Source organism: Tyto alba, unplaced genomic scaffold (assembly GCF_018691265.1).
Source record: "Tyto alba isolate M040663 unplaced genomic scaffold, T.alba_DEE_v4.0 Super-Scaffold_1, whole genome shotgun sequence".
Lineage (NCBI taxonomy): Eukaryota > Metazoa > Chordata > Aves > Strigiformes > Tytonidae > Tyto > Tyto alba.
Genome location: NW_024881261.1, coordinates 7,304,939 through 7,318,614, shown reverse-complemented (window position 1 = coordinate 7,318,614; position 13,676 = coordinate 7,304,939). Strand labels below are relative to the sequence as shown.

Genomic DNA, 13,676 nt, shown 5'->3' with positions numbered 1-13,676 from the left:
TATAAAAATATCTTGTTGGGCCAGTATCACACTGATTTATGATATAATAAGTAATGTTCTCTGGGACAGAATAACTTCCTCTGACATGTAATTACTAGAACGACACCTGACAGAATAAGTCCACCCCTGCTTCATGCCTTCTGTGATTACCGATTCCTGAAGTTTACAAGCCTACCAAAAAGATCATTGTTTATCCTAGATTAGATCCAGAATTAGTCTTGCAGTGCTACAAGCATAGTGCACTCAATATGATTGACTGTCTTGCACCACGTTGCCTTGGAGACCAGCAGACTACATCAGAGACAAATAACCCATAGTCCTTTTCCTCGGAGGAAAGATCCCTCTCCCCTCTACCAGCCAGAGAATATTTCTCAAGAAAGCTCCAGAAGGAAAGAGCAGACTCTACCTGCAAAGTCTCCTCTATCTTACCTAGAAATAAAAGACTGAATAGGACTGAGACCTCCATTTCCTTTCACAAAAGTCATAATAGTTACAGACTGAAATCAGACTCTGTGCTGAGAATGTGCACGATGGGACACGAGTACGTGCTACAGCGCTGACATGACTTGCACGCACCCGTCTAGCAAAGCAACTGCACTGCAGGGCTCCAGCCTCCCCTGCTTACACTCGGACAAAGGAACAGAACAGTCAAGGCTGCACCTTGTACTACCGAGGCACCTGTATCTGTTGCTGCAGACCCCTGGGTCAGAGAAAGGGGGACACGCAAAGCCTGACCGCCTAGCTTTCTCTTGCTCAGTTGTGGGAGCACAGTTTGCAGCTCAGTATTACACCACAAATACCTCAACGAAGATGCAGTGATCTTTAATGTGCATTTAAAGGCTTCTAGTGGAGGTGCACTAAGAGCGGTGAAGGAATTCACCAGAACAGTGAAGCAAATACCACCAGTGAATTCCCATACTATCACTATCAGGCTTATTTATAGTATTTAGCTGTGAAATGCAATCTCAAGAGTTAAACGAGTGGTCAACACAAGACATCCCTCAAGAAAAGGAATTTTTAACTAGAGTGTCATCAACACAGTGATTACCCCCATGTTATCACATAGTCCCAACAGAGCAGAAATGGAAATACACTAACCCAAGCAGTGACCAGTCCTCCCTAGCAGGACTTTTTCATTGTGGTCAAGGATTATATTGATACTAAAGGTACCATGACTTGTACATTGTGAGCTGAACCAAGTGCCCTCTGGGCATCTGGTGCATGTCAAGTCATCAAAACATCTTTGTTTTCTCTCAACTGGAGCTGGGTTGAAGACAGGAGTCAAATTCAAGCAGTTGTTTTTTATTCCGTAGTTCTACAGAATAGTCCTTTCACTGGGGTTGTCATAGCATACATGGAAATATTTTTTAGTCACTCAGAACATGGCCTTGGTGGTTGGCTTCTTAATTGGTTTGGGTTTTTTGTTTTGTGTTTTTTTTTGTTGTTGTTGGTTTTTTTTGTTGTTGTTTTTGTTTTTTTAAACCTGTAAAAGTAAACAATCATATTAGGGAAAAATTAAAAGGAATGAATCTGGCTCATCATATTTCTGCCAAATGGGAGTAAAAAAAACTTTTGCTTCAGAGTATTCATCCACAAATCCTTCCTCAACAACTCCAGAAAGGTATCAAGGAGATCCAACTGTAGAAGATTTGAGTACTTTCCTAGTTAGACCCCTACTTCATCATTTGTATCGAAGACCATCTTGACCATATATTGACAATTGCCTAGTATTACAGTAGTCAGCAGGATGAATTTAAATATTTCAACTTCTCAAAACAAGAAATGAAGTTAATCTAAAAATATTTTAATGTAGTAAGTTTGGCTATGGAACCAGTGCAACATAAAAAGGACATCCATTGTATAACCAACTTTACTGCTTAATCTTAACAGAGTAAGCTACAGATGCAATGGATTTACCACAAGTTATTTGGTTAAATTAAATACTGCAGTTAGGATCATGCTGTTGGTAATTGTGGCTTTACAGTACCAATGCTCAAGTTAGCTGAGTTAGTTTTACTGTAAATAAAATGCAAGTTTACAGAAAACCAAAATAATTTAGTATAATTGCTGTATTCTAATTCATGCTTAGTCACAATGATAACGTCTTTGACAGATAAACAATATTTCAGCATTATGTTAATAATGCCAAAACATACAAGAATTTTAATGCCAAATTTACAACATAATACAGTGCTTAACAAACAGATTTCTCAGGCATGGTGGCCAAGTGAGAATGCTACACAGGACTGAGAAGCATCCAAGCACTACTCAGTGAACCACACTGACAGGAATCCTCTACCTTTTGATGGAATTGTTATTCTAGAAGTTTGTGTCCCAAACATAATGCAACGTAAAATGGATGTTGAACCCTTGCCTCAAACATGAAGCAAAAGCACTACATGTTATTTACAAACTTGAACCAGTAAAACCACTTTAAAAACAGAAAAAAATTGTGATACTTGACAAAGATGAGAGCTTGACCACTGTATTATGTGAACTAGAACAGTAACGGAGTTGTAAACAAACTTTAACCAAATTAGGTTAATGCATCTATTCTTAACTCAAGAATATTGTCATTTCAGCAAACAGTGGTTTTTAAAGCTAAGGACATTATCAGAGGTTTTATTTTTGTTTAAAGCCAAAACTGATAAAAATATGGAAGCTGGCAAATCATTTTTGTTCCCTATTGGCCTTCATTAAACTTCTCCACTGCGTACTTCAGCAAAATTTTCAAAACCCCTGTTTTTATCTAATTATGCTTCAACTTAAGTAGCTGGTAGCAAAGTTGAAGCAAGCGCTATCAACATGAAAAAGCCCTGCTCAGAGTGGTTTGGTTTTTCAATGCTGGGGATGAGATTAGACTGCTTGCATTGTTCTACATAGAAAACAAAACACTGAACTATTAATTTTTAAAAGAAAAACTTCCTCAAAATGACATAGGCTTTGCAAATATGCAAAGAAACACACAGATAAATCAGATTCGAATCTGTCAATCACAGCAGTGTCCTACTCATTCTTCCTCCCTCCCACCCTCCAAACTAAAAGCATTGCCAAAGTGGCTGATGTGAAACTGATGGAATTAAATTAATTTACATGAAGCCTGGATACAAAACAAAAAGAAACTTTGTCCCTGCCGCATCTATTTATCTTTTTCCTGCATTTTGCAATGAACTCATGCAAGCATAAAGGGGGTTGTGTTGGGTTTTTGTATGTTTTTTTTTTTTTTTTTTCTTCAAACAGGCGTAAGAGTTGTGCAAGACAAAACTGAACAAACTTTAGTTTCACTCAGAAAGATTTTATATTACCAACTCATTTCTCTTCATAACTGAAGGTGATAAAAAATAAATCCATAGTAACATAAAAAAAAAAAAAAAAACAAAACAAAAAACTAAAACAAACCAAAGCTGTAGTCAAACTGCTTTTTCAAGTGTGTTTCTCCCCTCATGAAAAAATTGCATTAGCCATACTACAGACTAAAACCCATTTCACAATCATTAGGATTTAGACCATAGGTCCAGATCTCCTGGAACTGGGCTCAGCTGGATCTCCAGCTGAGTTTACACAAGACTGGACGGAGGAGGCCGATGGGTACACACACATGCATTACACCACTCCTCAGCTCCCCGATTCTGACTACACCCACTATCACACCCCCATCACATCCCCGAAATGGGAGAAATGGCACAGGAGCCAAAAAGTGATCTTGGACAGGTACCATTGTTCGCTGATCAACTGGGTGCAAGTCTGGTTTGTGCTGAGGGAGATGCACTTTGCAAACCTACTAGACTGGAGAATTTTGCCCACAATGCTTCTACATAGCACAGCATAAAACACATCTTAGCATTTCATTCAGTCTGGAATTCACATCTCAATCTATTGCAATTATGGAAGCCAAAGAAAAGTCAATGAGAGGGGTTCTACAAGAGTTGGTCCCAGCATTAAACACTAATATATATTAAAAATAAAAGGGGACAAACTTCCAAGTCACTATTAGTGATGGTGATAGGTTCAACTTTTCTTCCTTTCTCTTTAAATTCACCTCCCAATAATGCAAGAGAAGAGTGCAACTTTGCAGCATGTTTGTTCACATCAAGTTTTTCCTCGAGAACACATTTTGCAGTAGCAAAATATGGTCTATAAAGTTGCAAAGTGCACAAGCTGAAGGCACAGAGTACAAGCACACAGGAAAACAGATTTCAAAATACCAAATAACAAAAAAAGAGATAAAAGAAAAATCTGGAATTTAAAACTCCCTGACAGAAGATACATTTATATGGGACCAACTCTTAAAAGGTGACAATTTTTAAACTAACGAACAAATACTGCAAAATAATGAAAATTTATTCTTATTATTTAAGTAAAAGCTCCAGAAAATACCTTGAAGTTTAAAAACTAATACACTGACGTGTTAACTAGTTTTAAGAATGTCCTTAATATTAAGAAAAGAGTGCAAAAAAGATTCTTCCATTCTAACGCTTTTGGAAGCTGCTGATTTCGGCTGCCTGTTTCCACTTCGAAAGGATTGTTTTTCAATGTGCATTCCTCACGAAAAATCGCAGAACGTGAACTTGTTGGTAGGCTAGACCAAGGAATCGTGTCTTTCAAAGTCATCCCAATTGTAGCAGCAACTGACATTTTACTATATAAAGAAGAAAGTCCAAAACTCTTCTTTGAGCCATAGTTCGTGTCAGAGCTTGAGTATCAGCAGTTGCCAAAGGAGGCTCCGGATACCACCTGCGCTCCTCCAGTGTCTGTTCTGGCTAGGAATAGAAGCTGATCCAGTATATTCACTATCTGTACCCCCTGGAGCTTGCACAAGCTGATGAGCCATCTGAAATTATATAAAAAGTTCAAGAAATTCTCTCATATTAAACTTCCACCTTATGTCCTTTAGCCCCCCCTTCCCCCAACAGCCCAAAATACAGCATTGCCTATAAAACATTAACAGTGTAAGTGGAAGCTGATATACCATGTAAAGATCCATTCATTCATTTCAGGTTGTAATAAGAGTTCATCATAAAACTATGACATTTTATGGTAGGAAATAAAGCAAACATGCTCAGCTGAAAGCACAGGAGGAAACTTAGTAGAAAGAATGCAATAAAATGAACTGATGTTAACAACAGTACCAGAAGAGACGCTACTCCCCAATCCCAAAGGCTATTTAATGACAATCAGGACCTGGTACTTCAATCCTGATCTAGAATGTAAGGGACTATATTGTCTCCTGGACAAATATTTAGTCGAAGAGACCGCTGACTGCTCCCAAACTAGGGCTGTCTGGAATAGACAACTGAGCAGACAACCAATTGAGAATGGAAATATCATTCCTTCCTGTGCCTCTTCCCCCAACTCTCTAATTTGTACCGGGGGAAATTAAGGGTGTGACAGAGTAAAGAACCTCACAGTTAAACATGCAGCAGGAGACTTCATCTACAAATGGAAGAGAACTTCCTTGCTGCATGACTCAAGCATTTGTAGACAAATACTGCTATTAGTATCTCAACGCGGGTGGATCCCAGGTTGTATTAGACATGTAATTGAGGGTTCAAAATTGAAAAGCACAACGTCTCCAAACTCTCTGTTCTGTCAACAGACAGAAATATGCATCACCAGTGGGTGATTTATATCAGAGGTGGACTGGTTCATCATTTCACTGCCTGTTAACATGTATCCTCACCAGGCAGAGACTTGAGACAATTATGTTCTTTCTCCTCAAGACCTCAGTTTCCATTTAAATGGAGTGGAGGTATCTTGGCCTCAGTAGCTAGCATATTTTACTACCTTACAGGTGACTGAGGGACTCTGTCACAGTTAGCCAGGCTCTAGGTCCAAGAAATTTGTATTATTACTTTGAATGGTAAAGGTTCCATTGGCAGACAGCTGACTACACGTGGAGATGCAGGCTCTGAAACCTTTCCACCCCTGAGAACCCAGAGGTCCACCACTACCTGTACGCCGAACCCGTCAAGGACTGCAGCACACTGGAGGGCAGGGTTAGGTGCATACTTACTGTAAGTTAACTCTTCTCCCGCCCTCTTGCGTGACTGGTCACCTCTAAAAAAGAAGGGGAAGAAAGGTATTTTCATGATAACTTGAACGAATTGAAGATGTCCCTGCTTGTTGCAGGGGGGTTGGACCAGATTACATTTAAAACTCCCTACCAACCCAAACCATTCTATGATTTTAAAAAAGGAAAAACAATAGTGAAATAACTCAGCACAATCATCTTTTTCAGACTTTAAAACAAAATGCAAACATAGTAGTAACAACACATGACTGCAGGATTCCCAATTTAATAAAAGAGAAGTATAAGCTATATTTTATAGATTCAATTAGCTCATCCTTTTGTTTAAGACAGTACGTTTGATTTTATAGGATAGTTTTTTACAAAATGAAGATGAGGAAAATTGCTCATATGCAGTGTGGTCTTAAGTCATGCATAAAATTGTTTTCCTTAATACAAACTCCTCAACCAAACTTTATAGAACTATGTGAAAAACTCTGCATCTGTCAGTTTAAAAAGGTAAGATGCTCCTGAAAACCCAACAATCAGACTGTAAGCAAGTGTGGCGTGAGCTGACAGCACTCCCTCTTCAAGCAGAAGATTTAAATAACTGAATTTATATAAACATCGGTTGACACCATTGCTCCTGAAAACCCAAAGTCAAATTCTCATCTATTTGGAAAACAGTTTTTTTCCTTTCATTCTTGTGCACACAAACTCTTAAAGCTGGAAAATCTTGCTGCTTCAAGTTTCTTGTGAGGATAGATATGATATTGATACTGTTATATAAGGAAGAGAGTTTCTATTATATTTTCACCACAATGGTTATAGTTTCCCATTTATCCACTGAAAGTTGGTAGAAATTGCATTTTTTTCTGATAATATGAAGTGTTCTTCCCTGAAACCACTCTTAAGGTGATGGACCTGCTGTGTATGGCTCGATTAAGGTCTTTCACCAAAAAAATGCCACCAAGCAACTGGCTTGTGTTCCCACCTTCTGCAACAACAGTATTTAATAGTGTTGATAAACTGATTATTTCAACCAGAACCTGACATGCTGCTAATGCTGATGAAGACACCTCACTGCACTGTGTTCCTTATTGTTATTGTTGTAGAAAATGCAGCAGCAAAAGACATCACCATTTTTTGGTGCAATTAGAGGGGAACAGATGACATTTCATACCAACCCAGACAAGAACATACTTGGCACACTGCTTGGTAAAAGAGAAAAACAACCCTTTCATATCTATAAATATAAATGTCTGTATGTGTAGGAATATAACCTCAGAACAATTCTGAAAAGTTATATATAACCTATGTTCTTAACACAGGAAGAAGCATATCACATCTTGAAATATGTTTCAAGGCAAAATGCATTTCAAATATCACTGCAAAATGCCATGTAATGAATATATTACCTGTACTTCAGTTTTCTTTTGCCCGTGTCCTCTTAATGATGACACTCTAACACTTTATATAACCTCCGTGTTTACCAGACTGCACTGACCCCAACAGTACAGCCATATAAAAATATATATTGTGCAAAACACATTCATCAGAGACTAAATGCCATCAATCAGTTATTTTATTTTGCATTTTTATTTAATAAATTGAAAGCAAGCTACACAGAAACGGCAGTTGCACAAAAGCATGGGCTAGGGTGGGCCAATTTTCTAAACCTACAAGGCATACCAAACCTCTTCATATGTCCAATACCCTGAAGATCTCATACTGCAGAAAGCCAAAAGGAAGAGGAACTCTTAGAAATTAGACTCTGCAAACAATATGTGACACAGAAACCTTTACTCAGTTCTTCCTTGTATGACTATCCTCAAGCCCTAATCTCTTCTCTGTCCCCACCTTTCACACAGGACAGAAACAGTTTCCTATGGATTTGCATTAGTTCCAGTGCTAGAGAATTACTTTTCTGCATAAAACAGCAGTTAGTTGCTAAAATACATTGTGAGGATCCCATGAAGTCTCTAACAAGAGAGCACCACAGAGGCATCTAGCCTTTGCAATGGTCAGGATCCTGCCTACTACCCTTCCCTAGCCTCTTCTACAGTATCCTCCTCTCAGTACCAACCGAAGAATTTCACAGGCAAGCTGACAAACCTGTCATATTTTCAAGTACCTAGGGAAAAATGTTTTTGAAACTGATTGTTTTTGTGGATATGGACTGTTACTACTTTAAATTTCATTTTTAAGTCTCTATTAAGTGTGAAACCGGTGAAACGCAGTTGTAAGCAGAACTATTATAAACCACCTACAGAATTAGTAAGATTGAAAGTTAGACAAAACTAAAACGTTCCTTTTTTTGTTTTGTTCTGTGCATTACATTCTTTTGTCAGCATTATATGCCTACTTGGTTTCAAAGTCTCAAAATTCCATTTCTGGGGCCAAATGCACTGTTTTTCTCAGCCCAAGCTCTTATGACTTTGTTTTTAGTGTCTTAACTCATGCATATCTATCAAAAAATTATTTTCCTTAACAGAAAGCCTTGCAAGGAGTGAGTCTACAATACCATTTGCATTTGGGTTAGTAGTAGAGTATTGAAGTTCAATAATTTTCCAAGATTTGAAGAGAAAGATTACCTTCAAAGAAAACTACACAGAAGTATGAGATCTGGGAGTACATCTAACACTAAACATACCCACCATCAAGCAGGGGTTCAAACTACAGGGCCAGGTTCTCAGCACTGCACAGGTAACAGGAAAGATGATGTACTCACTTCATGCAGAAACAATCCTTGTGGGAACAAAGCATGATAGCTTCCCTAGCCTGATCTTGGTTTGTCAGAGTACTGCAAAAGTGGTACACTGCTGTGGTGAAAGCACTGTGCTTCTGTCTAGGCAAGTAAATAGCAGAGCAGAGAGCAACAGGCACAGCCCAGAGTGAACAATATAGGTTGTGAAAATTTTCCACTGTGTCTTTTACTGTTTGATCTTCCCCTCCCCCCCAATTCAGTACTCAGAAGAGAAATGCCTATTTAAAATAAACAACTGTATAAATAGCTCTGGAAGTGGAATAAGAAGTCATCAACTGACATTTTCAAAAGCATCATGAAAAAAAAACCAACAGTCGGCTTAAATAAAATAAATGGCCAAGGTAAAGGCTGAACAAGAGCATGATCGTGCATTAGAAGCACAACCAAAACACAGGGAGGCATGAAATGGAAGCAATCTGTTTCACAAAAATATTCCAGATGTCTGATCATCTACTTTTTTGTATCATCTGCAGGGCTGGTAGTGCTCAAAACATGTGGAAAATAAAGCCATATTTCAGATACTGAGTCGTGAAGGTTCTTTAACTCTTAAATTATTTCTTCAACATTTGTAGGTGTACCTGTTTTTACCATTTCAGCCCTGTCCAGCACAATTACTTCTGAAGACTACTAATAATTACCTAGTAAATCCATTCTGCATAAGCTCTCTTTGAAGCTTCTGGTCTTGAGCAGCATATTCCTGAAGCTCAGATTCCACAGCAGGTGGTAGAATATTTGGGATAAATTTAGAAAATAAAGCTGGTGCCATCTGTACCCATTCTGTAAGAAGAGGGAAAGCAACAACAGAACATGTGGAAGAGATCTTTTATGAAAATTTTACTCTTTGACAAATGTAACTTTGCTCTATTTTAAATACATTTTAGGATCTTTAATTTAAAAAACAAAACAAAACAAAACAAAAACAACACAACCAAAAACCCCAAAACCATACTCCAAAATTCACAGAAACCAAGCTTTAAAGCAGAACAAACAATCAGACTGTTAAAATCGGATGTTTACATGTAGATAAAGGAATTGCTATTTTTTTGGTCATCAACTTCATCATTAAATTGAAGTGCAGTTCTTGCTGCATCTCACAGGGCCTGTTGAGTCTCTGGACGCTCTCAAGGACAGGTACCAATGATCAGCAAACTCACCTGGATAATCAGATCATTTGTAATACTTTACTCCGTGAAGCGTATTCACAAAGATTTATAAATTTACACCTCTTTTCCCAGAGCCTTACTTCTAGAAAGCACAGTAATATCATCATACAACCTTGCTTCTCCATTCCTGATTTCAAATTAATTAATGCCATTTTCTCACTGATCTTCCAAAGCTCAGATAAACACTTTTTAATGTTCATTATATAATTTTAACCTGTGTTAGTTCCGCTTCAGGACAGAAATGTGATTTAATTTCACTACACTGAATATTGCCTTACAGAAGCAAGACAATTTACCCTAAAGCTGCTTCAGGGCTGATGATAAGAAACAGAGAAGACTGAACAAAAGATTAAAATTGGGTTTATAGCAACTGTGTAAGAAATTCTAAGAGAAATAAATACTCCTCAAGTATTTCTGAAGCCCAACTTTCCAGAGGTTGCAGAAGTTAACTTAAATCTCATCTTTACCTGGAAAAAAGGGGTGCTTTTAAATATATTCACTAAGGCACATGATGAGTTTTTATCCAATTCCCACATACGGTTACTTGGTGCATGTCAAGCTTCAGTAGTTTTTACTTTTATCAGCAAACTCACTAGATCATTACTAGTGTACAGGTGGCTAAAACAAAAAACAATGCAGTAACCTCCCTCATCATAGAATCATTTAGGTTGAAAAAGACCTTTAGGATTGTCCAACCATAAACATAACACTGCCATGTCTACCACTAAACCCTAAGTGTCACATCTACACATCTACCTGCAGGGAGGGTGACTCCACCACTGCCCTGGGCAGCCTGTTCCAATGCCTGACAACCCTTTCAGTGAAGAAATTTCCCCCAGCATCCAATCTAAACTTCCCCTGGTGCAACTTGAGGCCATTTCCTCTTGTCCTATTGCTTGTAACTTGGGAGAAGAGACTGACACCCACCTCACTGCTCTCTACAGCTACCTGAAAGGAGGTTGTAGTAAGGTCTCCCCTGAGCCTCCTTTTCTCCAGGCTAAACACCCCCAGCTCCCTCAGCCTCTCCTCATAAGACCTGTTGCCCAGACCCTTCACCAGCTTCGTTGTCCTTCTCTGGACACGCTCCAGCACCTCCACGTCTTTATTGCAGTGAGGGGCCCAAAACTGAACCCAGTCTTTGAGGTGCAGCCTCCCCAGTGCCGGGTACGGGGGGACGATCACTGCCCTGGTCCTGCTGGCCACACTAGTGCTGACACAAGCCAGGATGCCGTTGGCCTTCTTGGCCACCTGGGCACACTGCCAGCTCTCATTCAGCCGGCTGTCGACCAACACCCCCAGGTCCTTTTCCTCCGGGCAGCTTTCCATCCCCCCTGCCCCAGGCCTGTAGCGCTGCGTGGGGTTGTTGTGCCTCAAGCGCAGGACCCGGCACTCAGCCTTGTTGAACCTCATACAACTGGCCTCGGCCCTTCGATCCAGCCTGTCCAGATCCCTCTGTAGAGCTTTCCTACCCTCCAGCAGATCAACTCTCCCACCCAACTTGGTGTTGTCTGCAAACTTACTGAGGGTGCATTCAATCCTCTTGTCCAGATCATCAGTAAAGATACTAAATGGAATGGCCCCAATACTGAGCCCTGGGGAACACCACTTGTGACCCGCCGCCAACTGGATTTAACTCCATTTACCACAACTCTCTGGGTTTAGCCATCCAGACAGTTTTTTACCCACCAAAGAATACACCCGTCTAAGTCATGAGCAGCCAGTTTCTCCAGGAAAATGCTGTGGGAAACAGTATCAAAGGCTTTCCTAAAGTCCAGGTAGACAACATCCACAGCCTTTCCTTCATCCACTAAGCAGGTCACCTTGTCACAGAAGGAGATCAGGTTAGTCAAGCAGGACCTGCCTTTCATAAACCCGTGCTGACTGGGCCTGACCACCTCGTTGTCCTGTACATGCCATGTGATGGCACTCAAGATGATCTGCTCCATAACTTTTTCCAGCACCAAGGTTAGACTGACAGGCCTGTAGTTCCCCAGATCATAGCAGCACTCAATTAAAACCACCCAAACAAATAAAAACCCCACCAAAACAACAAAAAAACAAAACCACCCCACCACATTACAGAAATGAAACAGCACTTTTCATCTTCTGAAATACAGTAACGGGGTACCACATAGAATGTGTTACGTACTAAAAACCTACTGCTACTGAATAATTTAGCCAAGCCAATAAACTGACTTGGAATTCACAACATGAAATACTGTGGTAAGCTATTTCATGCCACTGCCAGACCATTATAGATGAGGTGAAGAGTATTTCAGATTAAATCCAAGTAGACCAACTAGCAACCTGGGCATCTGCCCAGGCTTCAGCCTTTCCTATTGCAGCCACCGTGTGCTGGAGCTAGAATCAGAAGACAGTCTTTTCTGGCAACATTTGAAGTCTAACAGCTGTCAAGTATTTTCAGATTGAAGAGAAAGTAAAAGAAGAGAAAGAAAAAATAAGAGAAAGCCCATGGCCACCAGCCACATCAGCGTTGCTTCTTCTTTTGCTCTCTATATTGCCTAAACAGACGGTTCCCAGTGCTGCTCTAATCACCTAGCACTTCCCACTGGCCACATTTATGGCTTTACTTCCCCAGTTATCTGCTCCCCGGTCCCCATGATACATCCAATGGAACACGTCCCACAGAATAAGGGAGAAGCACTACCTCAGAGGAACTCTTGCCCTGATTGTTTCAGAGTTCATCCTTAAGAACCAGCACCACCAAAGAACAGCCTTTTACATCAGGAAGTCTACACTGTGATCTTCTGGTTGGAATGACATTAAAATCTCTCATTTTCTCAGAGGCTGGGAAGTTTGAGGAACAGGTAATTAGAGCAAATGTGTATCTGTTTAAGCAATAGCTTAAAGTCAATCACCTGGGTCTTCGTACCCAGCTGTGGAAAGCAGATATCACAAATTGTAAGAACATTTTTTTATACTTAAAGATCTTACAGATATAAGACAACTATTCAAAATCTGACTAGGCTCATGATAGCAACCCAAACCAGTATCTGTTGTGTTATGAAGGAGACAGCAAGACAGGAATCATCTGAAATGGACAACTGGAAAATCACAAGTCCATCATTTACAATATTAAGTGCCGTACAACAAAACCATACTGAGCTGCTTAAAAATGATGGTAGGTTATTGTTGTAAAAATAATCCTTGCTTACTCAAAGTGCTTTATCCATGCATTTTGTAAATGGAGTGTCCACCACATTCCTGGTTTGTATACATACTAAACATTGCACTAGAAAAATGGGCTTTTTTTTGTAAAGCTTAGCCATCCTCATTTCTGTTTCTATAAATAGGGACTGCAAAGTAAAAATCGACTGAAGCTCAGATACAATCCTTCGCTTGGTCACACCAAGGTAAGAAGAAAGTATCAGTATAGCAAAAGGAAGGGAAGCAGCTAGCATTTATATGTGGATATTTTTAATACTTCTTGTTTCTAAAGTCTTTTCAAACACGTCTAGAGCTCTACTCAGTTCTCCAAAATTTACAGAACCAAATGTTTTGGTACAAAATTGATTAAAATTTGCAACACGATTTTCTTCTCCATATAATTGTTGCACGGGATGTCACAATGTACTCATGAGTTAAATTAAGCTCTTTCATGAAATAATACCAACCAGGTAACAGCTTTATGTAAGAAACAGTCATTCATCTCGTCAAAGATCTGGCCTTTTGAAGTGCAACTCACAATGTAACTTTCACCAACTCTATACGTCTGAAC

The 13,676-nt window shown here is 39.5% G+C and overlaps 1 protein-coding gene across 3 annotated transcripts in view; it reads right to left on the bottom strand.

The window, feature by feature from the left end:
- Positions 1-1,286: 1,286 nt before the first annotated feature.
- The window catches only part of CACUL1 (CDK2 associated cullin domain 1), a 53,775-nt gene continuing 41,385 nt past the window's right edge, over positions 1,287-13,676 (bottom strand). For all 3 annotated transcript variants that reach the window (XM_032988719.2, XM_042790000.1, XM_042790001.1), the window contains 3 exons: positions 9,413-9,551; positions 6,014-6,057; positions 1,287-4,831 (listed from right to left, as the gene is read on the bottom strand). In XM_032988719.2, coding sequence (XP_032844610.2) covers positions 4,791-4,831; positions 6,014-6,057; positions 9,413-9,551 — 224 coding nt within the window. In that variant the 3' untranslated portion in view covers positions 1,287-4,790. The remainder of the gene's footprint in view (positions 4,832-6,013; positions 6,058-9,412; positions 9,552-13,676) is intronic.